Source organism: Paramisgurnus dabryanus, chromosome 11, assembly GCF_030506205.2.
Source record: "Paramisgurnus dabryanus chromosome 11, PD_genome_1.1, whole genome shotgun sequence".
NCBI classification, from domain to species: domain Eukaryota; kingdom Metazoa; phylum Chordata; class Actinopteri; order Cypriniformes; family Cobitidae; genus Paramisgurnus; species Paramisgurnus dabryanus.
The window spans coordinates 17,011,423-17,035,209 of record NC_133347.1 but is presented as its reverse complement, the minus strand read 5'-3'; the positions used below and the strand labels follow the sequence as shown (position 1 = coordinate 17,035,209).

Genomic DNA, 23,787 nt, shown 5'->3' with positions numbered 1-23,787 from the left:
CCTTGAATTTGGTTACATGCCATTTTTGCCAAAATAACTTGAAGATGTATGATATTTCAACATGTAAGCAAAGTGTGTTCAAGGTGTTTGCTTTCATTTCTTTTACATGTTCTAAAAGTATATGCATTGTCTATTCTTGGGCTATGGTTAGACATCTTTTAGACATCTATCATGTTCACATTTCTACTTTTTTTTCTCTTTATGCTATGCAGTGCTTGCAGTGCTGTCTTTATCTTTCTTTATGGCAATGACATGACATGGTCTTTCAACGAATTACAGTACAAACAGTAAAAGCGTAAATGTAAATTTTGTCCAGTCTCTTGCAATCAAACTCCCACATACACTAAGGTGTATCTTACAATTTACAATACTTTTCGTCAAAACTTTAGCCATAGTTTACATCAGAACATCACTTCAGAGTAAACTTTTATATTGACAACATGACTAAACAATATGACTGTCTTATCCGTACACAATGACACAATGACTTGTCATTCTGATGGCACTGACATGTTCATTGACACAGATATTTAATTTTGAAGGATGAACTAAGTATTTTGATTAAAAGAGTGGCTTTTGCAGGTTATCCATGGTGTTTTGCTATTTGTACAAATTGTTTTGAGAAATGCACTTACTGTTTTGCAAATTGTGAGTATGATTCGAGAAATGTACCAAAGTGACTGAGAAAAACTGTAAATAAATGTATTAAAAGGAATGCACAAAAGTTCACTTTTGTCTTCCTGATTTAATTATGTTTAGTTTCTTATGTAGTACACTTTTACTGTTACAATATAAAACAAGAATAATTTATGCAAATGCCACAAAGTCAGATTTTTCTGATCTCAATTTGTATATGTCTATAGCTGAGGCTTCCTTGCCATTTACTGTTTCAGTTGAGGCTTGTGTTAGATGTGTCATTGATTGCACTGCTGTAAGCCCCTTTTGATGCTTTGTCTGTCATGTTCCCATCCTTCATTGACTGTGTTCTTGGCCACTAACATGGTCTCTTAATGGAGCGTGACCTGTGAAGCAGAAAGTTATTTTCACCCTTTTAACACTGATGTCTTTAAGGTCAGAGGATTATTCACCTTATAGGTTTCTACTAAAATTCTTTACACAAACTGATCATATACACAAAATCAATGAAGCTGCTGGCTGAATGGATCTTTGGTAAGTAACTTACAGTATAGCAATTGGTTTCCTCATAAAAGCTATTGTGTTGCTTCTAAAACTTGGAATAGGGTATTGCTCACAAATAATTCACAACTTTTCTGTCCTTTCTGGAGCTTGAAAGTTCCTGATCAATGTGCTATCACATGTAAAACTGCATCATAAATGTTCTTTACCAATTCTCCAGAAATGAAAGTTGAAATTATAAAAGCAAATTATTCGCAAATAACCATTTTGAGTGAATTATCCCATAACATTTACACTATTTCAGCCAGATATAATTAAGAGTTATCAACCAGACTCCATGAATAAGAAAAATAATATGTTTTATTATTTATAATATGATATTTACAGTTCACATTTCCAAAAATTTGTGACCACACCGAAATTTAGAAATTGAAATTTAGAAACCTGGCAATGACTAGACCTTTAAGGGTTCAAAACATTTTTAAACACAGACAATTTTAGATTTCTTTTACAAAATAGCTATATAAAGCTATTTTTAAGTTTAAAAAAATAAGCACATTTGTGACATTAGATGTTCCCATATAAATGTTCCTGTAACTCTTAATCAAAATTATTAAACCAATAATATAATTTGAATACAATGTGAGTGCTTATTTAAATAAAACACATTGTAATTGGTGATGTCATACTTTAGCCCCCAATGTCCGTGTAATGCCAGTACAGATATACCGTTCATAAATAATATGAAGTGCATTATTAACAAATCTAATTTGAGCCTTTTTCCTTTCTAAATGCTAATTTGAGCATTTTTCCTTTCTTCATCCTGAGTGATAAAGAAAACTTTATTTTGCCTTTCATTGTTTTTCACTTGAATTTTCTTAATAATGAATTCAAGCCTTCTCTCCTCCTGTTGCTGGAAGAAAGAAGCGGCTATTTTCCTCCTAAGGCGTCGCGCATAGACCTCCAGGAGCAGTAGGGTGTAGGTAAAGAGATACAGGAAGACCAGCGCAGTCACCGCCGCTGGGTTCAGCTCACTGGGCTGGGCTTCACAAGCGCTTGGAGTGTGAATAAGGGCTGAGTACGATCTGTCCAAGTTAAACTCTGACTGACAGTTTAAGTTTATAACCTGACATATGGGCAAGTTAGTCCCAACCTGAAACGATTAGAAGGAAAATAAAGTTATAATATACAACCCCAAATCAGAAAAAGTTGGGACACTTTAGAAATTGTGAGTAAAAAAGGAATGGAATAATTTACAAAATATTTTAATCACAATATAATATAGATAACATATCAAATGTAGAAAGTGAGACAATTTGAAATGTCATGCCAAATATTGGCTCATTTTGAATTTCATGAGAGCTACACATTCCAAAAAAGTTGGGACAGGTAGCAATAAGAGGCCGGAAAAGTCAAATGTACATATAATACGGCAGTGGCTCAGTGGTTCATGTAGGTTGTCTACAAACCGGAAGGTTGGTGGTTCAATCTCCGGCTCCACCGGACCAAGTGTCGAGGTGTCCTTGAGCAAGACACCTAACCCCAGCTGCTCCTGACGAGCTGGATGGCGCCTTGCATGGCTGACACCGCCGCCGGTGTATGAATGTGTGTGTGAATGGGTGAATGTGAGGCAAACTTGTACAGTGCTTTGGATGGCCATAGGTCTGTTAAAAAGCGCTATATAAATGCAGTCCATTTACCATATAAGGAACAGCTGGAGGAGGACCAATGTATAGGAATGTTGTCCCATTCTTGTCTAATACAGACTTCTAGTTGCTTAACTGTCTTAAGTCTTCTTTGTCGCATCTTCCTCTTTATGATGCACCAAATGTTTTCTATGGGTGAAAGATCTGGACTGCAGGCTGGTCATTTCAGTACTCAGATCCTTCTTCTACGCAGTCTTGACATTGTAATTGATGCAGTATGTGGTCTGGCATTGTCATGTTGGAAAATGCAAGGTCTTCCCTGAAAGAGACGACGTCTGAATGGGAGCATATGTTGCTCTAAAACTTGGATAAACCTTTCAGCATTGATGGCGCCTTTCCAGATGTGTAAGCTGCCCATGCCACACGCACTCATGCAACCCCAAACCATCAGAGATGCAGGTTTCTGAAATGAGCGCTAATAACAACTTGGGTTGTCATTGTCCTCTTTAGTCCGGATGAAATGGCGTCCCAGTTTTCAAAAAAGAACTTCAAATTTTGATTTGTCTGACCACAGAACAGTTTTCCACATTGCCAAAGTCCATTTTAAATGAGCCTTGGCCCAGGGAAAACGCCTGTGCTTCTGAGTCATGTTTAGATATGGCTTCTTTTTTGACCTATAGAGTTTTGGCTGGCAACGGCGAATGGCACGGTGGATTGTGTTCACCGACAATGTTTTCTGGAAGTATTCCAGAGCCCATGTTGTGATTTCCATTACAGTAGCATTCCTGTATGTGATGCAGTGCCGTCTAGGGCCCGAAGATCACAAGCATCAAGTATGGTTTTCCGGCCTTGACCCTTACGCACAGAGATTGTTCCAAATTCTCTTAATCTTTGGATGATTTTATGCACTGTAGATGATAACTTCAAACTCTTTGCAATTTTTCTCTGAGAAACTCAGAAAACTATTTTTCGCTGCAGCATTGGGGGAATTAATGAATCTCTGCCCATCTTGACTTCTGACACACACTGCCACTCTGACAGGCTTTTTTATACCCAATCATGTTGCCAATTGACCTAATAAGTTGCAAATTAGTCCTTAAGCTGTTCCTTATATGTACATTTAAATTTTATGGCCTCTTATTGCTACCTGTCCCAACTTTTTTGGAATGTGTAGCTCTCATGAAATCCAAAATGAGCCAATATTTGGCATGGCATTTCAAAATGTCTCACTTTCAACATTTGATATGTTATCTATATTCTATTGTGAATAAAATATAAGTTTATGAGTTTGTAAATTATTCCATTCCTTTTTTACTCACAATTTCTACAGTGTCCCAACTTTTTCTGATTTGGGGTTGTATATGCTTTGTTTATATGCTTATGTTTTACAAAAGTTAGCTGGTGAAATTGATTACCTTGAAATGGACATCGATGCTGATGTTGGTTGATGGAATGTTTGAAATCCATGATCCACCAGATTTCACCAAATAATACAATATATGGTCTAATATAATCAGGAAAACTGTCATCAGTAGATATAAAGTGATCACCAAAGCAGGAATCAAACATTTGCAAAGTTCTCTTTTAGTCATTCTAAAACTGGTAGAGTTAACACCGTTCTTCAGGTCCTTCATTTCAACAGAGACGCCTTTGCCTGCAGCCTTCGTCCTAAGGCCACCTGTGATGTACGTGTTGTCAAATCTCACTGAAGTCAAATAGGAGCGAAGGTAAATCACAGACTCTGCAAACAAATACAAAACAAAAAACGCAGCAAAGATTCTGCTGGCCAGCAGTTTTAGATCCTGTACATGACTTTTGACTTCAGAGAAATCCTCCTGCACCTGTTTGCTCAAGAAATGCAATCTATTCTTCACTTCTGAAACATTTATATTTGTGGTGTGATTAAAGTCATGCAGTGTTTGCATCAGATCTTTTATTGAAATTGCGCTCTCCTCAGCTGTTTTGACTATGTTGTCCTTGATGGTGTTAATGAGATCCGAGCTGCTAAGGAGACTTTGAGAAAGCTTTTCTGAGGCGCATTTCACAATGTGCGTTAGAGTTGCGATGTTGGCAGCCATGTTGGGCAGGACGTAAAGCATTACGATCATAACAGACGTGGACAAGAGCAGTTTACGGCCCTGTCTGGTGCCCAGTGTGGGAAAAATCAACGTTAAGGCACATCGGAATGGATGGATTAAAGATGACAAAATAAACACAGATGCACCGTAGATGCAAACGGCGACCCATGCAGTCTGAAGCTCATATTTCAGAAAGTCTGTAAGCCAGTGGAAAAGTAGACCGGCGGTAACCACGGCCATTGAGAGACAGAGAGCAAGTAGGGCAAGCAGGTGACCTGCAGTCTGAGGAGTCGGGGTGGAATAACACAACCAGAGCGTCTCTATACTGCTCCTTACTCTAACACACAAAGAGATAGTGAAGAAGAAAAAAGAAAATTGAATGAATAATTAAAGCGACACTCCACTTTTTTTGAAAATATGCTCATTTTTCAGCTCCCCTAGAGTTAAACATTTGATTTTTATCATTTTGGAATCTCCAGGTTTGGCGCTAGCACTTCTAGCATAAGCACAATGGTCTAATCAGATTCAATGGATTGGGCTAAGCTATGCTAAAAGTGCTAGCGCCAGACCCGGAGATCAGCTGAATGGATTCCAAAACGGTAAGAATTACATGTTACACCCTAGGGGAGCTGGAAAATGAGTATATTTTCAAAAAAAGTGGAATTTCCCTTAAACAACAGTACATTAGGATATAAAAAGAGCTTCCCAAAAGGAGTAAGGCCCCCAAAAACATTCCAAACCCTCAATTACCCCTTTATTTGTTTATTGTCTTTACAGTATAGAGATTAATAGTACAAATATAAAGTTGTTAGATAGATAGATAGATAGATAGATAGATAGATAGATAGATAGATAGATAGATAGATAGATAGATAGATAGATAGATAGATAGATAGATAGATAGATAGAGTATTGTGTAACACATTACACATTACTATATCATTTAGTAATAACAGAAAATTATACACTTTAAAAAAAATTCTTGGCTATTTTCAATCCACCATTGGGTCAAAAAGCAGTTAGGTTAAATTAACCTAGAAAATGTTTACATTTGACCCAACAATGGGTTAAATTAAAACAACCCAGCATTTTGGGTTGAAACAACTCAGCATAGGTTAAATTAAAACCCAGCGGTTTTTATTAGTTTAACAATAATATTGGTTACTTGTTTGGAGGCACGTATTATCATTATAGAAAATACTGACATACCTGAGAAAGACCAGAGAAAGAGACCGATTTCTTAATGTCATCATCATGTTGTCAATAAATACAAAGAGGTTTGAATAAGTTTACAGAATTATCTTAACATCACAGCAAAACTTTTCAGCTTCATATTGACCTGGGCACTGAGTACACACTATTTATACACACACAATCCTATGACTCTGAGTACTTGGTACTGAACACATGCACACTGACTCATAAGACCAACATGAGAACCAAACAGATAACACTGTGCTGCTGGTACATGCATCACAACACATGCTTACACCACATGACACCACAAATAAAAACTAAACTGCTCTTTTACTCTAGGGAGCCTTATAAGGAAAATACAGCGTAAAAGGATTCAAAATCATGTTTTAGAATGGGAAGTGTGCACAAAATCATCAAACATCAGCAACTTTTGTTATGAAATATCTGTGTTGGGCTGACTGTTTTTGTTTTCATAAAACTTGTACATTTTAGTGTCTTTTTTGGTCATCCATACATTTTAAATCCCAATTGACTATCAAACTAAATTGTCTTTCTGTGATTATCGAATATTGTTTGAGTAGTTAAACTAGTTCTGGTTAGAGGCAAATGTTCGGGTAGATCACAGTTTTAATCAGTATTTATAAACACAAGATCATACCAATTTATCAGGGATATTTTCCAAAATTATTCATACTGGAACACTCACAACAATTACATTTACAACAAATTTACAATATTAATATAAATTATATCAGTGAAACAAATGTACAATCTACAAACATATGTTAAAATTAAATACAAAATCAGGGTTGATCTTTACACATAAACAATTGAAATATTTCCAAGATTTTTTCCTTTTCCTGAACAGGAAGTGAAGTCATGTGAACCATCCTTAGCGGGAAGTTTCCCAGTTTAGCAACTTCTGTATTTGTTTTAGTCTGATATCTACACTATATATACAACATCTGTATGAATGTTTACAGTGTTATAGCCCTCAAACCTGTTTTTAAAAACCTAAGCTTTATTATATGTATCATAGTATGGTTCTCTAACCGGTCATATTTGTAGTTAATACAGTTGGTGTCAAATTTGTAGTTAATAGAGTATGTGGAAGCACGGTTACTGAGGTAGTGTTTAAAGGTCTCGCCCAGTCAGGATATGTGTCTAGACTGAACATATAAAGACCCCATGTGTTCATAGCCAAAGCTACACACATAATACCCAGGATGTTCATCACAAACCCAGTTTTCACCTGAAACATCAAAAACACAGGCATACATCTTAATAACTCACTTTATTCAATTGAGTTGTGTATGGTCTGATTTAATAAGTACTTTTTTAATGTTTATGTTTTGTTGTCGGCTGCTCCTCTTACCATATCCTTGACAAGCAGGTGTCCAGAGGCAAAGGCGATCGAGTTGGGCGGTGTGGAAACGGGAAGCATAAATGCATATGAGCAACCCGCCGTTGCTGGAACCATGAAGTACAGTGGATTGACTTTCAGACGAATGGCCTTAAAATACACAATGTATATTTATTTAGATTTGTCAAAAAAGATGATTGTTCATTTAGTTAATTTGGTAGATTTAATGTTGCAATATAATGAAAAACAATAACTAGCTTTGATTTAATCTTTGACATGACCTTACTCAATATGAATTTTATATTGTCAAAGGTAACACAAAGCTTTAAGGTTGTCATGTGTCTATACACTACCAGTTCAGCAATAACAGGGAGGAAGATGATGATGGTGGCGGTGTTACTGGCGAACTCAGTGAAGCAAGCGATGAAGGCTGTGATGAGAATGACAGCAACTGAAGGAGGGACCTGAGCGAGAGGCTCTAAGTGGCTTCCTATCCACACTGCTAATCCTGACTCCTATTCCCAAACACATACATATGTATCTGCTCATATGCGCATCCAGCATTTCCTCATAGGAGGCAATATGTTAACATTTATACTAGCCTACACACACATGCACACCATGAGGATTTGTTTGTTAACATGTTCCCAATTGCTTTATATTTTAAAATTGCACTCTGTGAATTATCAACAGACAGAATGCATCAGCCCTCGGATATCACAAGTATAAATTACAATGTTACTTTATTTCAGTGAAGAAGCAGCAGAATATGTATACCTCGCAGGCTTTGGCCATTGCGAACCCACCGCCCAGCAGCAAAATAATATTCCACGGTACACACTCCTGAGCCTTTCTCCATGACAACAGGGGCACATACGGAGTATTTGCGGCTAAAGAGATAGAGACGGAAATGGAAATTAATTATAACCTTAAATAGTAAAAAGAACAAACAGTTTTGCAGCTGATCAAGTGCAAATCACAATAGGAATACAAGAAGCTAACCTAATATTCAAGATGTTTATACTTATTAACAATATGTGGAATAAATATATCATCAACATGACACATTATATTGAGTTGAAATAAGCTGACTTGCATTCTTAAGACATTCACTTTTGTTGCAAAAAAATCTGCATAAAATGCTTTGTGTTGGACTTGGTGAATATGATTGCATTTTCTGAACAGCACAAGCAAAAAAAAATTATTGTAGTATAGACAAAAACAGCATCTGAGAGCAACGTAAATGAAGTCTGACTTTTGATTGACTTGATTGATCTTAAAGATGGTATTGTTGAGTTCAGAAATGTTTTTTATGCTGGTGCTTCCACATTTCACAGCTTTTAATATTAAATAATGCCTGTGACTAACAGAGGGATTTAGAGATTTAGATTTAGAGGCAGCACCAAACTGAATATGTATTTAACCCTTTACACACAATGAATACTGCTGTGCAGCCATTGTTAACCACCACACAAACCATGCAATCCCTGGGGCCCCAGAACAACATTATCTCACGCAAGTCGTGTTATAGTCACGAAAAATTTGATTACTTTATTCATGTCCATGCCACGAAATTGAGCTTTTTTCGTGCCTTGAGCACAAATGTCTTTTTCGTGTCAGTCGCACGAATTTCTATAAATAGTTTATCGTGTCTATGGCACGACTTTCTTTTTGATGTCATCTTATGTATGTTTGTATTGTTTTCTCATTTTCCCCCTATATTTAAAGGAACAATATGTAAGAAATTTATATCAATTAATCATTAAATAGCCCTGAAATGTCACTAGACATTAAGAAATCATTTTCATTTCAAATACTTATATCACTCACAACGGTGGTCCGGCCAGGATATTGTCATTTAAAAAGTGGAGTTGCAGCCCTCAACTGATGTTTATGTTGTCGTTTGGTATATTGGCCACCAGCTGTGTGATTGCAGTACCAGTTTTAGCCACACGTTTTGTGATTGCAATACCAGTTTTGGCCACAATCCTACATACTGTTTTTTTAATTAATTGTCACTTGGGGTTGCAACAGAATAAAATATGTACCATTTACAAACAGTGATCCTCATTGAAGTCTATTTTGTACAGTATAACGGCGTGATTTATTATATTATATATTGCTCATTCGCACAAATTTCTATAAATAATTTTTCGTGTCCATGGCACAACTTTCTTTTTCATGTCATCTAATGTATGTTTGTATTGTTTTCTCAGTTTCTTTCCTATATTTAATTCATTGTCGCTTGGGGTTGGGGTTAGATTTAGGGTTTGGGTTATGATGTACTTTTATGTATTGGTTTCTACATGTTTTCTTCAGCTTTTAAAACTATTCTTACCAGGAGTTGGGGTTTGTATTAGGATGTTTAAAAATTTAACAGATAGTGATTCTAACCCCAACCAACAATGGTAAGAAAATAGAAAAAAATTATGAGAAAACAATACATAAAATGACATGAAAAGAAAGTGGTGCCACGGACAAGTTTTGTGCGAGTGACACGAAAAAGACAAATGTGCTCAAGGCATGAAAAAAAGCTGAATTTCGTGCCATGAACACAAATAAATTAATCAAATTTTTCTTGACTATAACACGACTTTCCTTGAGATCAGTTTGCCCCAGAAATATGTGGAGCCCCCTGTTGGCAACTAGCTGTTGAATGAATGAATTGCAACCAGAAACCAGACTGCAAGTTTCTACAATTGCTACAATAAATTATTTCAAAGTTTTTTTTATTGTGTCTTGTGTTTGAGTTATGTTTTTTTTTTTTGTATCATGTATTATGCATCGCACCGAACCCCTAAGGTGACATTGGAGTAAAAAAATCTGAAGTTTAGTTTCATGTGCTCAGAAAATGCTGCGAAAATGTACTGAAAATAGGATTTTTCAGTAACTTTGTATGCATCTCCAGTAACCCTCTTTTTGAAACACAAAGAGAACCTTAAATTGAAACCCAAAAATGATAAGGTTTACCCTGTGACAGTCATAATGTTATAGTGTTGCACACTGTGATGTTTAACATGCAACTTAGGGATACAAATAATAAAAGTGGTTGGGAGATTATGATAATCTCAGTGCACAAAGTGGCTCCACAGCACTGTGCTGGATTTCTCTCAGGCACACTAATCTGATTCATTAAAATTCCACCTCTTATTCAACATTAACCATTTTCACACATGTAGAAACCTCTTAGAGAGCAGAATAAAATGTTATTTTGGAAAGTTACCGGGGTAACAGTGTCAACTCACAATGTTGGTGTCTGCCAAACATTTGCAACGGAATAAAACGCGTTCCACTTTACAAACTGTGATCCTCATTGAAGTCTGTCATGTACAGTATAACAGGCGTGATTTATTATATTATATATTACTCAGATTAATGACTGCAGAGTTTCTTGAAATTGAACATTTCACAATTTAAAGTTTATGACATGAATACTTCATGACTCAATGTAAACAGCTCAACAGCGCAAAACAAAAAACCAATGACTTGTTTACTGACCTCTCGCATCAAACCACCAGCGGAGAGATGGACACTGGGATGGAAAGAAGAAGAGGATAGAGACAATGATTACTCCAGTAACAGCGTCAGACACATAGCTGGACAGAAAAAGAAAGAGGGAGAGAGGGAGAGATCAATTGAGCAAAACAGAGTAAAGTATATTGAGATAGATTCTTAAAGTACTCCATTGGTGAAAATCAAGTTTGTATTGTTGTTTATATGTTTGTGATCGTCATTCAACACCATTGCTGAGTATTTTCTATATAAAATTTACATTTTCCAAAGACAGTCTCATTCCCATGGTTTGAAATTGCTTTGGCTTCCAAAGTCACAAACATGTAAACAATTACATCAACACAGTTGAACGAGTGGACCATAGCTGAAGCCATAGATATTATGATATTATGTATGGATACCGCATAGACTGCTTCAGCTCTACTTTTTTGATGCTCACACATGCCTAACCTGTTAATACACGCTAAAAAAAGTGTTGCAAGGGCACGGTTCAGTTATGCATGTTTATGTGTCTAAAACTGCTGAATGTAGCATCTATTTGCATATATATATCTATAGTCCGAGATAGTGCAAAAGAGTAGAGGCTGAGACTAATTCGCATAGTCATAGATCCAGGTATACTAAATCAGACGTGGTTACATTTAAGCTTCATAGCATGAAGAAATTACTGTCACAGAAATTTTTATTTATTTATGCTCGATGCTCAAAGATGAGTTTTATGTGATACAGTTTTTTTCGATTGCTAAACGCCAGTGGGCACAACTGGAGTCACATGTGCAAAACTCTAACTACAGTCTGCACAGCAGCAGTTCATGTGGACCAAACTCTAGTTCGTTTTTCATTGCTTGAACACAGTTTTCAAAACTTTACACACTTATTCCATGACTTTAATCACAACCTGCACAACACTGTGGATTTACAGCACTTTGTTCAAATGCTAACACACTGCTGTCAAAACTGTGAATCACACATTCAAAACAGAATTGATTTCAGCATTGTGCCTTTCAAACACTGCTGATTGCAATTTCATATAAATATAAATTCCAATTTCATATATATATTTCATTTATATATAATATTACCTTTCATGTACTTTAAGTTTCTACCTTTTTTCTCATTACTGTAATTCCGTAAATTACTACAGACAACTGAAGCAAACTGCTAATTTTCATTTACCCTAAAAAATTATGATGTTCTAAAAAAAATATTGTGATAAATCAATAAATAAATCATTCTTTAAAGAAAACATTACTTGGTGTGACATCACTGAAATTGTTAAAACTGTAAAGATATAAAGTTAGTATTTTGTGTATTGGTGTTTGATGTTAGTGTTTTTCCTCTCAGTGTGTTGTGAGTGACAGTGTGTGTTATCTCAGTGAGGGTTGTGTTTAGTGTTTGGCTGCACGGAGCTGTTTTGAGCCATATGTTAAGAGTTGTGCTCAGGTGACTTTTGGTAGTGCAGACTGTAGTTAGAGTTTTGCACATGTAGCTCCAGTTGTGCCCACTGTCGTTTATTTGGTATCAGAACTAATGAATCAAAGACAGCGCCGGTGTTTGTTCCTCATTGAAGTCTGTTCCCTATATGTTTATAGCGTTTTCATCACGTTACATTTATAATTTATTTAGAAAGATTAAAGATTTCAATTGGTTATACTAAAAAGCAATAATATCATGTATTCTATTATACAATTTATTAAATATTTCATATGTGACAGTTTTATGTCTTTTAACATAGACTGTCTTTTTCTTTTCTTTTCTTTTTTCTCTACTGTTTGTTTTAAAACTGTTATGTTTCCAAACATAATACATATATATTATACATATAATATGATTCATACTGTAAAAATAAATGACTTACAATCAAGAACAGTCAAGATACATTACATAAATGCACACATATACATCTCAGTAGCCATTAAAACTTTCAATGTATATAAATAATAACCGTATAATGTGATAAAAATGCTATAAAAACACTACACTAAAGGGAAACATAGGGGAAACAGACTTCCACACAACACCGGCCGCGTAACTGTTAAGTCCATGCCAATTTATTTATTCGTCAACCCTTAAACCTTTTGAAATTTTGCCTGACGAGGCTAAATAAAAACATCGCCTTCCAAGACAACTCATTATGGAGCTGCTCTTCTCAGACTATATTCTCTACCTAGGTTGCTTTTTATTGAAAACATTAATGGTAAGCAATAGCCTACCGCATTAAACAGAAATACTGCAATCAATTGTGATTGTTAAGTACCTTAACAGTCGTATAAAAGTGTATTACATATTTTTTTTAAAGTCAAAACCCATGTCAAGAAGCGGCACAAGTGGCACAACGGGATAAGGAGGGTGGATAAAGAGCGAGGGATACCGGTTCGTCTACCCGTATTACTGAGAATTTGATCATTTAATTAATAGTCTATATTTTACGGATAACTTAAACTATGTTAAAATAAATGTGACTGGAATAATTTGAGTAATGTTCCATTTGTATATAACATGTTGTCTTTCTTAACGTCGTAATGCACCTTCGTGTGAAGTGAAAAAAACGATCCCTGAGTGATCGATCGCAAATAATTCAGCACCTTCACTTGGGACAGCGCCATTGTACGTCGTTCTTAGAGGCAGCGTGTTAAGAAGCTTCTTAAGAGACACTTCGGGGAACACACTTAGGAACATCAACAACTTTGGTAAGATATATCTTTTTGAGTCTTCTTAGCACGCTAAGAGTGAACGTTATCGGGGAACCGGGCCCAGGACATTAACATAAATCTGTGAATCATTGTAACTACCTCATCCCTGCTAACAGATTTATTATCACTTTATATTCAAAAACAGCGTGCTTTCAAGCATGTTCCTCTCATATAGCAAATCATCATCACTGAACACATATTATTCATGTTCTCACTCTGATTTGTTTTTAAATTGCGCTTTTATCTTGGTAGCTCAAGCACGACTTAAGGTGATCAGACATCCTGCAGATAGAAAAAGGTCATCTCAGTGGAGAGAGAGAGCAGGGGTCTACTGGTCCATATTCTTGAACCTCCCTGTCTGTGTGCATTAGTGTGATGGACCATAGGATGAGAGAGGAAAGGGAGGTAGAAAAGTGCTAAATTGTATTATTTACAAATGTTTTAGTATTGCAGTCTAATACTGTCAATCTTTAGAGATTGATTTCAATCTTTGACAAGTCATTAAAACAGCTTTAACTGGGTTTTCCGAGGTAGGGTCAAACTTATTTAAAAACAAATACATTATTCAATAAATAATGAGTGTGTGTGTGTGTGTGTGTGTGTGTGTGTGTGTGTGTGTGTGTGTGTGTGTGTGTGTGTGTGTGTGTGTGTGTGTGTGTGTGTGTGTGTGTGTGTGTGTGTGTGTGTGTGTGTGTGTGTGTATATATATATATATATATATATGTATATATATGTATATATATGTATATATATGTATATATATGTATATATATGTATATATATGTATATATATATATATATATATATATATATATATATATATATATATATATGTATATATTTGTATATATTAAAGAAATTAGGCACCCAAATGGATAAAACAAATCATAAATGTCTGGACCCTGATCAAACTGAGCTTGGTTCAGCATTTGTACTTTAAACTTAACAAAATGTTCACGTTGTGTTCTGATGGTTTGACAGTATGACACTTTCGGTAATAGATGCATCTTGCATTATCCAGACACTGTATGTTACTTAAGGTTATTAATGTGACATGAAATGAGATTGCTCATTACGTCACTGAGGTGTGTGTCTTACCCTTTCTTAAAGAAAACAGACCATCCTGTTACAAACTTTGGATCTCGGCTGAACAGAAGAATGGCAAAAAGGACAAAGAAGAAAGCGATGGATCCTTCTGCAAATCTATAAAGGGAAAATATGCAGAGTTGAGGGTGAAGCAGTTTTGTTGTTAAACAGGAAATTACATCATGACTCACCTTATTGGGCCCAGTTTTTTGTAATCTTCATCAATAATGGCTCTGGCTTTTTCTTCTGCGGCCGCACGTTCGTCGTGTTTATTGATGCACAGTCTGTGTACAGACACACATTTGTGAGATATACATTATGGTATGCAGCAGTGGCAGCCGGTGACTTCTGTTTCGAGGGTGCACAATGCGAAGCTTGTCACAACATCTATTTAGCCCTTCATATGTGTGGTTCGTCATTTCAAAATATGTGTTTGGCGTGTCATGTGAACCATGTGCATCACGTGTCTTGTCAAAATAAGTGCCTGCTGCACACGCATCTAAAGGGTTTATGATAAAAGAGACGTATACTTGCTTAATCTCATGTGTAGTCAGAGTTTACTGTATTTTGTGAATGGGAGTGTTTCATTTATCATAAACCATTTTGACGCGTGATGCACATGGTTCACATGACACAATGAACACATCCAGTACTGTGCAAAAGTCTTAGGCCACCATGCCAGAATTAGATTTGTTGTTTTTGCAATGTTATAGTGATCATATATAATTGTTTCTCAGTCTCTTTAATAGAATACATCCAGAAAATACAGGAAAAGTGTATAGTATTAAAAACTGTATAAAAATGTAAACTGATGTGTCAAGTTTTTAGGGTAAACTCCCCTTCCACTTGAGCATTAGCAGGAAACTACAGGATCTCTTAAACCTAAATAAATTAAATCCTCATTTCTAATTTTAAAGAAATTACTTTTTTATTTTATTTCATTTAGTCCTGAAAATATTTCTTTTTTGTACATATTTCCGGTATTTTCTGTTTGTATCTTAATAAAATAGATAGAAAAATAAATATGGATGGACATTAACACTTCTAAAACAACAAGTCTGGTGGTGGTGGCCTAAGACTTTTGCACAGTACTATATACTGGAAAGACAAACCACACACACACCACACTCGACACTTCGAACACATATTTTGAATTTGCGCCCCTCAGAAAAGAAGTCACCAGCCGCCACTGGTATGTAGATTAGTCTTTTTGTGATGTGCATTCATTCAGATTGGCTGTGTACCGTGTATTGAGCCCCCCATAGAGGAAAGCGATCCAGACCCAGCCCACGAAGAGGAAGATTAACATAAGGGGGAAGGCGAAGATGAACCATGAGCCGAAGTTTATGAGGTCACATTCAGGGAAGGAGCTACAGACACACATATGCATAAAAAGTTAACACTAGTAAATGTATAGTTGCTAACATAAACTTGAAGTAACAATAAGCAATATACTTCTACAGCATTTATTAATCTTTGTTCGTTTTAGTTAATACCAGTACAGTTAGTCATTGCTTATGTTAGCTCACTGTGTATTAACCATAGTACATTTCATTTTGAAAATGAGTAAATGTTGAAATTAGGCTTAACTAAGATTAATTAATGCTAAAAAAAAAAAAATAATTCTCATGGTTAACTTGTTAACTAGTCCAGTTAAAAGGATAGGTCACCCAGAAATGAAAAATCTGTCATCATTCATTAACCCTCAATTTGTTCCAATATAAATTTCTTTGTTCTGCTGAACATAAAGTAAGATGTTTGTAATTGTGTAGGAAGCAGGAGCACCACTGACTTCCGTAGTAGGAAAAATAAATACTATAGAAGTCAAAAGTGCACCAAAACTAGTTACAAACATTGTTTAAAATAACTTCCACTGTGCTTAGGGTGACCATACGTACCATTCTTCCCGGACGCATCCCGTCCAGGATTTTGTGTTCATCTTCCGGAAGTCATATTTGTTGACCGCATACATCATAGAGGATTATTATTATTATTACAGAAAAGCAACCGTTACATTTTAAGGTAAGAATGAAACTACAATTGTATATCTTATGTTTTTAACTGAATGGCGTATGCGGTCAACAAATACGACTTCCGGAAGATGCACCGAAATCCTGGACGGGATGCGTCCGGGAAGAATGGCACGTATGGTCACCCTAATTGTGCTCAGCAGAGCAAAGTATTTAATACAAGCTTAGAACAACATGAGGGTGATGACATAAATGATAACATTTTGGCGGGAGAACTATCCGACTAAATGAAACTGTATTGAAATGTTATTTTTAATAAATTACCTACACAAACAATTTTCTATGAAATTATACAAAGTATATTAGCTGTTTTCCTCACTTTTTGTCCTTAATAACATTTTTTGCTTTAAGATAAGGCAAACCAAAGGATTTGGGTTATTTCGGTGCTGTTCAATCCCTTTGATGAAGATTTTTATTTTATTAGTTTCCTTTTAAAATCTCAAAGCAACAAAAAGCTATTATGCTGGTCTTTTGTAACCTCAGGCCTACTTTTTTCTTTTTGTCTAGTCATCATGAGATGAAATGTCCTCTTCAGTGTTGTGCTAAATAGACGTCTGTGAGTAATTATGGTAAATGATTGGAAAATGTTGCCAAATTAGTTACTAATGGAAATGTTTCCCACACTGACAACCTGCAGTGTCTGAAACATATTATATTATTATATAACAAAGCTTCATTTACTGGATCCCAGCAAACTAAGACAGTCGAAGCAAGAAAATAATTTAACCATCATTTTGTGTCATTTTCACCTTTACACTAAAATACCACCTCATGTTATTGCCTTGGACAATTTTTGTGACATTTAGACTAACAACCTCTGACTATTTTTGTTCCCTTTTTTCCTGGTCAAAAATTAGTGGCCTACAGAAAATGGCTTATAAATCAATTATTATGCAAAATTGTATCCATATATATGAATTTAATCTTTTTGTCAACTCTTTTTTTAACTGTTTAATCTTAGACCTCATTGATTTGATCTTTTGCACCTTTGTTTTTGACTTAAATTGCTCCTTTCACAAAAAAACCTGCGGGGCAATAGCAGAAAGAAAGAAAGAAACCGGTGTTCTACCTTTAGATTGACAACATTCGCTTAAGGCCACAGTATGAGGTCACAAACACAGATAGACTCGTCAGATATGTATCCTTATTGTATATATACCTTTATATCACAATAAACCAAAAAAATGAAATGTTCCAGAAAGCCAAAACATTCTGCTTCCCTGGCTGAACTGCTTTAATGCAGCTGGGCTCTTTGCCATCTAAAACTCCAGTGTAATCCTGCACGGAAATCAAACAATGTCTTTTGGCCTGCACGTGTTTTTGTGACCAAATTGCTCAACTAAACAACTCTCAAAGGCTTGTGACTTTGAAAGCACCCCATCTTTACTAGGCAATAACTCACATTGTCATTCCACTTTGGCATTTAGACAGCCTATGTGCTCATTGCAATAACAAACTAACAAACACACACACATACACACACAATATTACAGAAAACCCCTCTTAATTCTTCTGTGTGTGTGTGTGTGTGTGTGTGTGTGTGTGTGTGTGTTATTGTGCATTATTACACGGCTCTCTGGAATGCTTGATTCTGATTGGTCAGTTGAGACATTTGCAGGTTCGTTCTTTTCAAATAATAACCGCTCCAAAATAATAACGCATAGCCGGACTACTTGTACGAGTAAAATCGCTCCGCGCCAATAAAGATCAATAAAGATTACTGTCTGTTTGGCGCCATCTTGTGACAAACACTCGACAACCACGACAAGACACAGAGAGCTTACTGAGACTGAACTTGACAAAATAGAGCATGACAGCTACGAAGCCAACACACAAAAAAATACAGAATGGGCATTAAAACTTCTCAAAGACTGGTTAAAGAGGAAAAAATGGAGACAGACAAGTATGAAGCAGAGGATCTTAATAAGGTATTACGATCATTTTATGCATCTGTGCAAAGTTTCGCGGAAGGATAAAAATGTTAATTTAAAACAAATATGCCAATAAAATGTTTCAAATTCATAATCATGTCCAGTTTTTTTTCTTATGTGGCAAGTAGCCGTGTAATAAGCGGGATAATGTAGAGGCAGCCGGTAGTTATTGGGAAATAAGCCCCTTCAGTGTGATACAAGACCCTCCGCTTCGCGTCGGGTCCTGATCACCCTGTCGGGGCTTACTTCCCAATAACTACCGGCTGCCTCTACATTATCCCTTACTTAGTGGACTCTACAAATAAGTGCTGAGTTGAAGTTAGAGTGCAGTATAATAACTGCTCCAATATTTATTATTTATTCATTTTGCAGATGCTTATCTAAATTGACTTATTCAATGAGAAAGCAATTAACATTTTGCCCCCAGAGCAAACAATAAGCATTGTATGCAAATTAAACAATGAAAAGTTAAGGGGTTGATAACGATTTGCATGAAGCTACATTAAATAGCACCCAAATCTGTTAAAGAGTTGTCTGTTGGTTCGATTAGAGACAAATTAACTGCATCCAGTAGCAATGAGAAATTAAATGTTATTCTTATTAGCACTTAATGAAGGTTAACTCAATAATTTGCACTGTTTGGAAACCGTGAACTAAAGGCTGATAATTAAGATCATGTAGGAGGATGACTAAAGTCATGTACATGTGGGAAAAGGAAGCACAATGTATTATGAAACATTGGCATTGACATGGTTCACATGACTCAGCCCTAGAGGATCTGAAGTCAGATTGCAAATTGTGAAACTGTGAAAGTTATCCAGCATCAAATCATCTGTAAACATTAAATGAAGGACACATTTATGGTCATGCACAAATTGTATTCATAATATTCATAAAAAACGATAGCTGACTGATGATTAGGAGAGCATTTTTTACAGTAGAATCTTTCTACAAATATCCAAAACTCTTGACACGTGAGATTAATTACTTTGATGTTGTGTTAAAAAGAATCAAAAATTAGATAATGATATTAACGGATAGCTCTCGGCATGCATTCATCAAATACCTTTGCTTCAAATCCGCTTAATCCCTGAAAGATTACATATAAAGCCTGAAAGATTTTATTATTTCTGTTCTGTAGAAACGAGCTTGTACCGTACATAGTCTGAAATGATTACCTCTTTAGCTGTCCCACCAGGATCAGATTTGGAGCAGTGCCCGTAAGGGTGGCTGTTCCTCCGATGCTTGCAGCATAGGGAATACAAATAAGAAATCCTTTCCACACTTTCATTTGGTATTCCGCCTCTCTTCTGACCTCTTCCTGAGTCTTCTGATCTGATATGTCGGTCACATCAGGCCTGTGAGGTCCCAAAAAATACAGAATCTCCCAGTGATGGCTCCCAATTTACAATTCATGAGTATGAAATGTTGATCCCATGTCACTTTAAGATAAAACCCTGATACTTTTGGTACATGTAAAATGGATTGCAGATCATATAATAGTACCATTCTCTAAAATGTGTTGCTGCATAACTGGAAAATGGTTTACATAGTCATTGAAACCCCTATCAAATTGGAGGCGCTTACCTGTCCCCTGTTGTCAGTGTCTGTTTTTCAGAAGGCAGTTCATGCATCTTCACCTGAGCTTCACCTGCAATTGAGAATTTGATCATAATAATGCAAAAGCCGCAAAACGCCACCTCCGTCAAAGATGAGATAATGATATGGACCGATTGCTCTCATTATACGTATATCAAATACTTTAGCTAAAAATCTGCTTATTCCTGGCTTCATGTCATTCAGAAATACCGTTTGTTGGCAGAATCCATTAAGAGTTTGATAAAATAAAATGCTCTTTTACAAGAAAACGTTAGACGCATCTGAGCTCTTCAATTACTGGAACACATTTCTGAAATTTGTACTTTTTGCAGACAGCCATATGGGACCTGAGAGAGAGATTTTAATTCTCGACTCGTTCTACTTTTTAAATCTTGACTAACAAAAAAATGCTTTAATACGTCACAGTTTAAAGTTCTCAGACGTTTATGCAAGTTAATCCCTGAAAATAAATAATAATAAACCATATTTTCTATGATAGCATGCTAACATAATAGTTTAATTGATAAACTGAATAATCTAAAAAAGAAACCGCCTAAACTCTTTCATTTCCTCATGAGCTTGCCATTCACAAACCATTCATGTCCTTCCAATACACCCACCTTCGGGGTCACTCTTGACCTTGCACTTCTCTTTTAAAATCTCCAGATTACCAAACAGACTTTCCAGGATGGCATTAGCAATAGGCAGCATCATGGCTGTTGTAGCTGTGTTGCTCAACCACATTGACAGAAAAGAGGAAGTAATCATCATCCCTAAAATCAACCTGGATATGAAAGTTAATGACAAGCAGATTTATCTGTTGATCATCAAAGGCAAAACGCAGAATTAAAAGTATTTTTATTGTACAATTATTAACTGTGTAGCCCTTCTTACAAGGCAGGTTTCACTCCTACGATCTTCAATACCCTGAGGGCTATGCGCCGATGGAGACCCCACTCCTCTATTGCAGATGCCATCACTATGCCACTGAGAAACAGGAAGTTAGTCTCAATAAAGTACTGCTGACAGACCATCTTAGAAGGTAAGATTCCCATGGTGGGAAAGAGGCACACGGGAAGCATTGCAGTTACAGCCAATGGGAGAGCTTCAGTACACCAGTACACTGCCATCAGCAACACCACATACAGGCACTTGCCCTCCTGATAGTGATAGATAGAAAAGGAAAGCATGCATTGGTAGATATACAGTGTGACTGTGTTTGTGAAATATAGGCTAAAGTCTCATAATCTAAAAATGATAATGGGAACATTAAAGTTTGATTTTAATCTTTGAGATGACATTCAGCTAATATAAACATCAAGGTTATATTTTAACATATAGTTAAAATTAAATATGTTTACTTGATCTTGGTTTTGACTGGGTCATAAATGAATAAGATGAAGAAGCAGTGCTAATGGAGTTTAGTTTGTTTTTGCTGATCTTACTGGCAAAAAGTGTGCAAAAGCACTTGATATATTTTCAGTCACATAGCAATACATTTTTTTCAAGCAAAAATATTCCTTAAAGGCTAAAAAAATCTGTGCATTGTATAAAACATTGAAAACCCTGATAAATCAATAGAAACTGCATTTATTTTATTACATACTTTTTTATATTTTAAGTCCTGTATGATGTAAATATATGATACACAATGATTATAAAGTGGCTAAAAAATCTATTTATGTTAGGACACCTTACACACTAAAAATGTCAACAGATGGGTATCAGAATATGGACTAGAAGATGTCCAAACGTTGTTTGTTTTCATTTTGAAGAACATCTAATTTGGCCATTAATCTTAATACTATTATTAAAATATTATTTCAAATTAGCCACGCGTTCGTTTTAAGGCCACTACATATCAGTTATATTTGCACATAATGTACACGATACAGTACTGCTGTCATCCTAACACACAAATAAGATTCTCGTCTTGTAAACTTACATATTACTTGCCTTGTTTGAACCCTGAGTTGGGTTCAATTGGCCATATAGCGAGTGAGGGATTATATCGACCATTTTTCTTTTACCTTTGGCGGCACAAAGTAGATCAGAGGAAGCAGGAGAAGCGGAGCAAGAATAAGGATGAGTTGCTGGCGCGCGCACCACAGCTTCCTGCAAAACGTCTTAAGATCCATAGCGACAAAACCTTGAAGTTTTCCTGTCTTTACACTGGTGACACACTGCGGTGCTTGCTCTCCAACTTTATTACTTTTGCTTTATTATTTTTTAGCACGGCGGGAGAAGATTAACTATTCGCTTACTCGTTAACTCCATGTGCGCAGATCACTTGACTTTAGCCTTTAACTTAAGCGCCGACAAACACGAAGAGCGAAGTTTTCTGATTTACAAAGAGCAAGCATTAAAAGTCAACAAAAAGCAACAAAAGCAAAGCGTTTTTATATTGAAACTGACGTTTACTGGGTTTCGAGTCCTTCTGACCTCATGTTCTCCAAATTACACAATGCATTCATTTTCTTAAAGTAGGCTACTCTAGTGAATTGTAGTTTCGAAAAGTCACGCTTTTGCATGTTGTGTTTTGCAATTGTAAGAAAAAAACTGCAGAACTATAAAGCAGAATTTACATTTGCATGAAACAGGAGTTTGCTGTCATTTGCAGGTCTTGAAAAACTGTCTGCACATCCAGTCAATAAATAAATAAATAAATAGCCTAAAATAAATTAATACAATTTTTCCATATAATTTTTTTTAATTAACTTTTATGTGATTTCCTGAAAGACAGAAATTTTCATCTCAGTCATGTTTAAATTTACATTTTCACAATGGTTTGTCCTGTGGTGCATTTTTTTATTAAGGAGTGTATAGCATTTACTTCCACCTCGTGGGTTACAGCTAGGCTAACTAAAATACTGATTACTGATCTAATCTTTATCTACATAAAAATTTACTGTATTTACTATAATGTTATTTAAGTGTTCATGTTTTTGTTTACATCTGTCCATTTTATTGATTTAAAAATCTATTTTAGTACAATAGTTGCATAAAAAGACTGCAAGTGACTTTTAATTTGTTAAATGTCCCATCTGAATTTAAACTATAAATTTATTAACCATTAAGGTCTTTCTCCATCATTAACATATAATCCAGCTACAGAATTGTGTTTGCTTCACCTTCACTGTAAAAAAAAATGTTTTGTTGCACTTAAATGTTTAAGTTTAATCAACTTGAATTTACAATTCATTTTAACTTGCTGAATAGTTAGGAATTGCTATAAATTATAGAAATAAAGCTGAATTAGCTTAAGTTATTTCAACTTTATTTTTATAATTTATAGCAACTCTTCACTAGTCAAGAAAGTTGAAATGAATTGTAAATTCAAGTTAATTAAACATTTAAGTGCAACAAGTGTTCTTACCATCTCTCCATTTACTGACAAAAGTTTCTGATATACTTAAAAACAAAACCCATCAAACTACACCCAATGGTGATCTGCTCAATATTTTTTAATAGTGTTTTTCTCAGCTATAATACTGCGTTTTACAATTGCCTTCAA

At 35.6% G+C, this 23,787-nt stretch overlaps 2 protein-coding genes across 2 annotated transcripts; both read right to left on the bottom strand.

Moving 5' to 3' along the window:
* Positions 1-1,554: 1,554 nt before the first annotated feature.
* Positions 1,555-6,193, bottom strand: ocstamp (osteoclast stimulatory transmembrane protein). The gene is made up of 3 exons (XM_065247184.1): positions 6,071-6,193; positions 4,199-5,198; positions 1,555-2,290 (listed from the first exon to the last, which is right to left on the bottom strand). Exons 1-3 carry the CDS (start codon positions 6,115-6,117, stop codon positions 1,925-1,927), a joined length of 1,413 nt encoding a protein of 470 aa, XP_065103256.1. The 5' UTR covers positions 6,118-6,193; the 3' UTR covers positions 1,555-1,924.
* Positions 5,571-22,739, bottom strand: slc13a3 (solute carrier family 13 member 3). Its single transcript, XM_065247182.2, has 13 exons — positions 22,304-22,739; positions 21,168-21,433; positions 20,894-21,057; positions 20,262-20,325; positions 19,853-20,032; positions 15,958-16,083; positions 14,905-14,997; positions 14,726-14,830; positions 10,920-11,017; positions 8,199-8,311; positions 7,775-7,936; positions 7,434-7,571; positions 5,571-7,310 (listed from the first exon to the last, which is right to left on the bottom strand). The coding sequence occupies exons 1-13, from the start codon at positions 22,409-22,411 to the stop codon at positions 7,107-7,109; spliced, it is 1,821 nt and encodes a 606-aa protein (XP_065103254.1). The 5' UTR covers positions 22,412-22,739; the 3' UTR covers positions 5,571-7,106.
* Between the last annotated feature and the right edge of the window lie 1,048 nt (positions 22,740-23,787).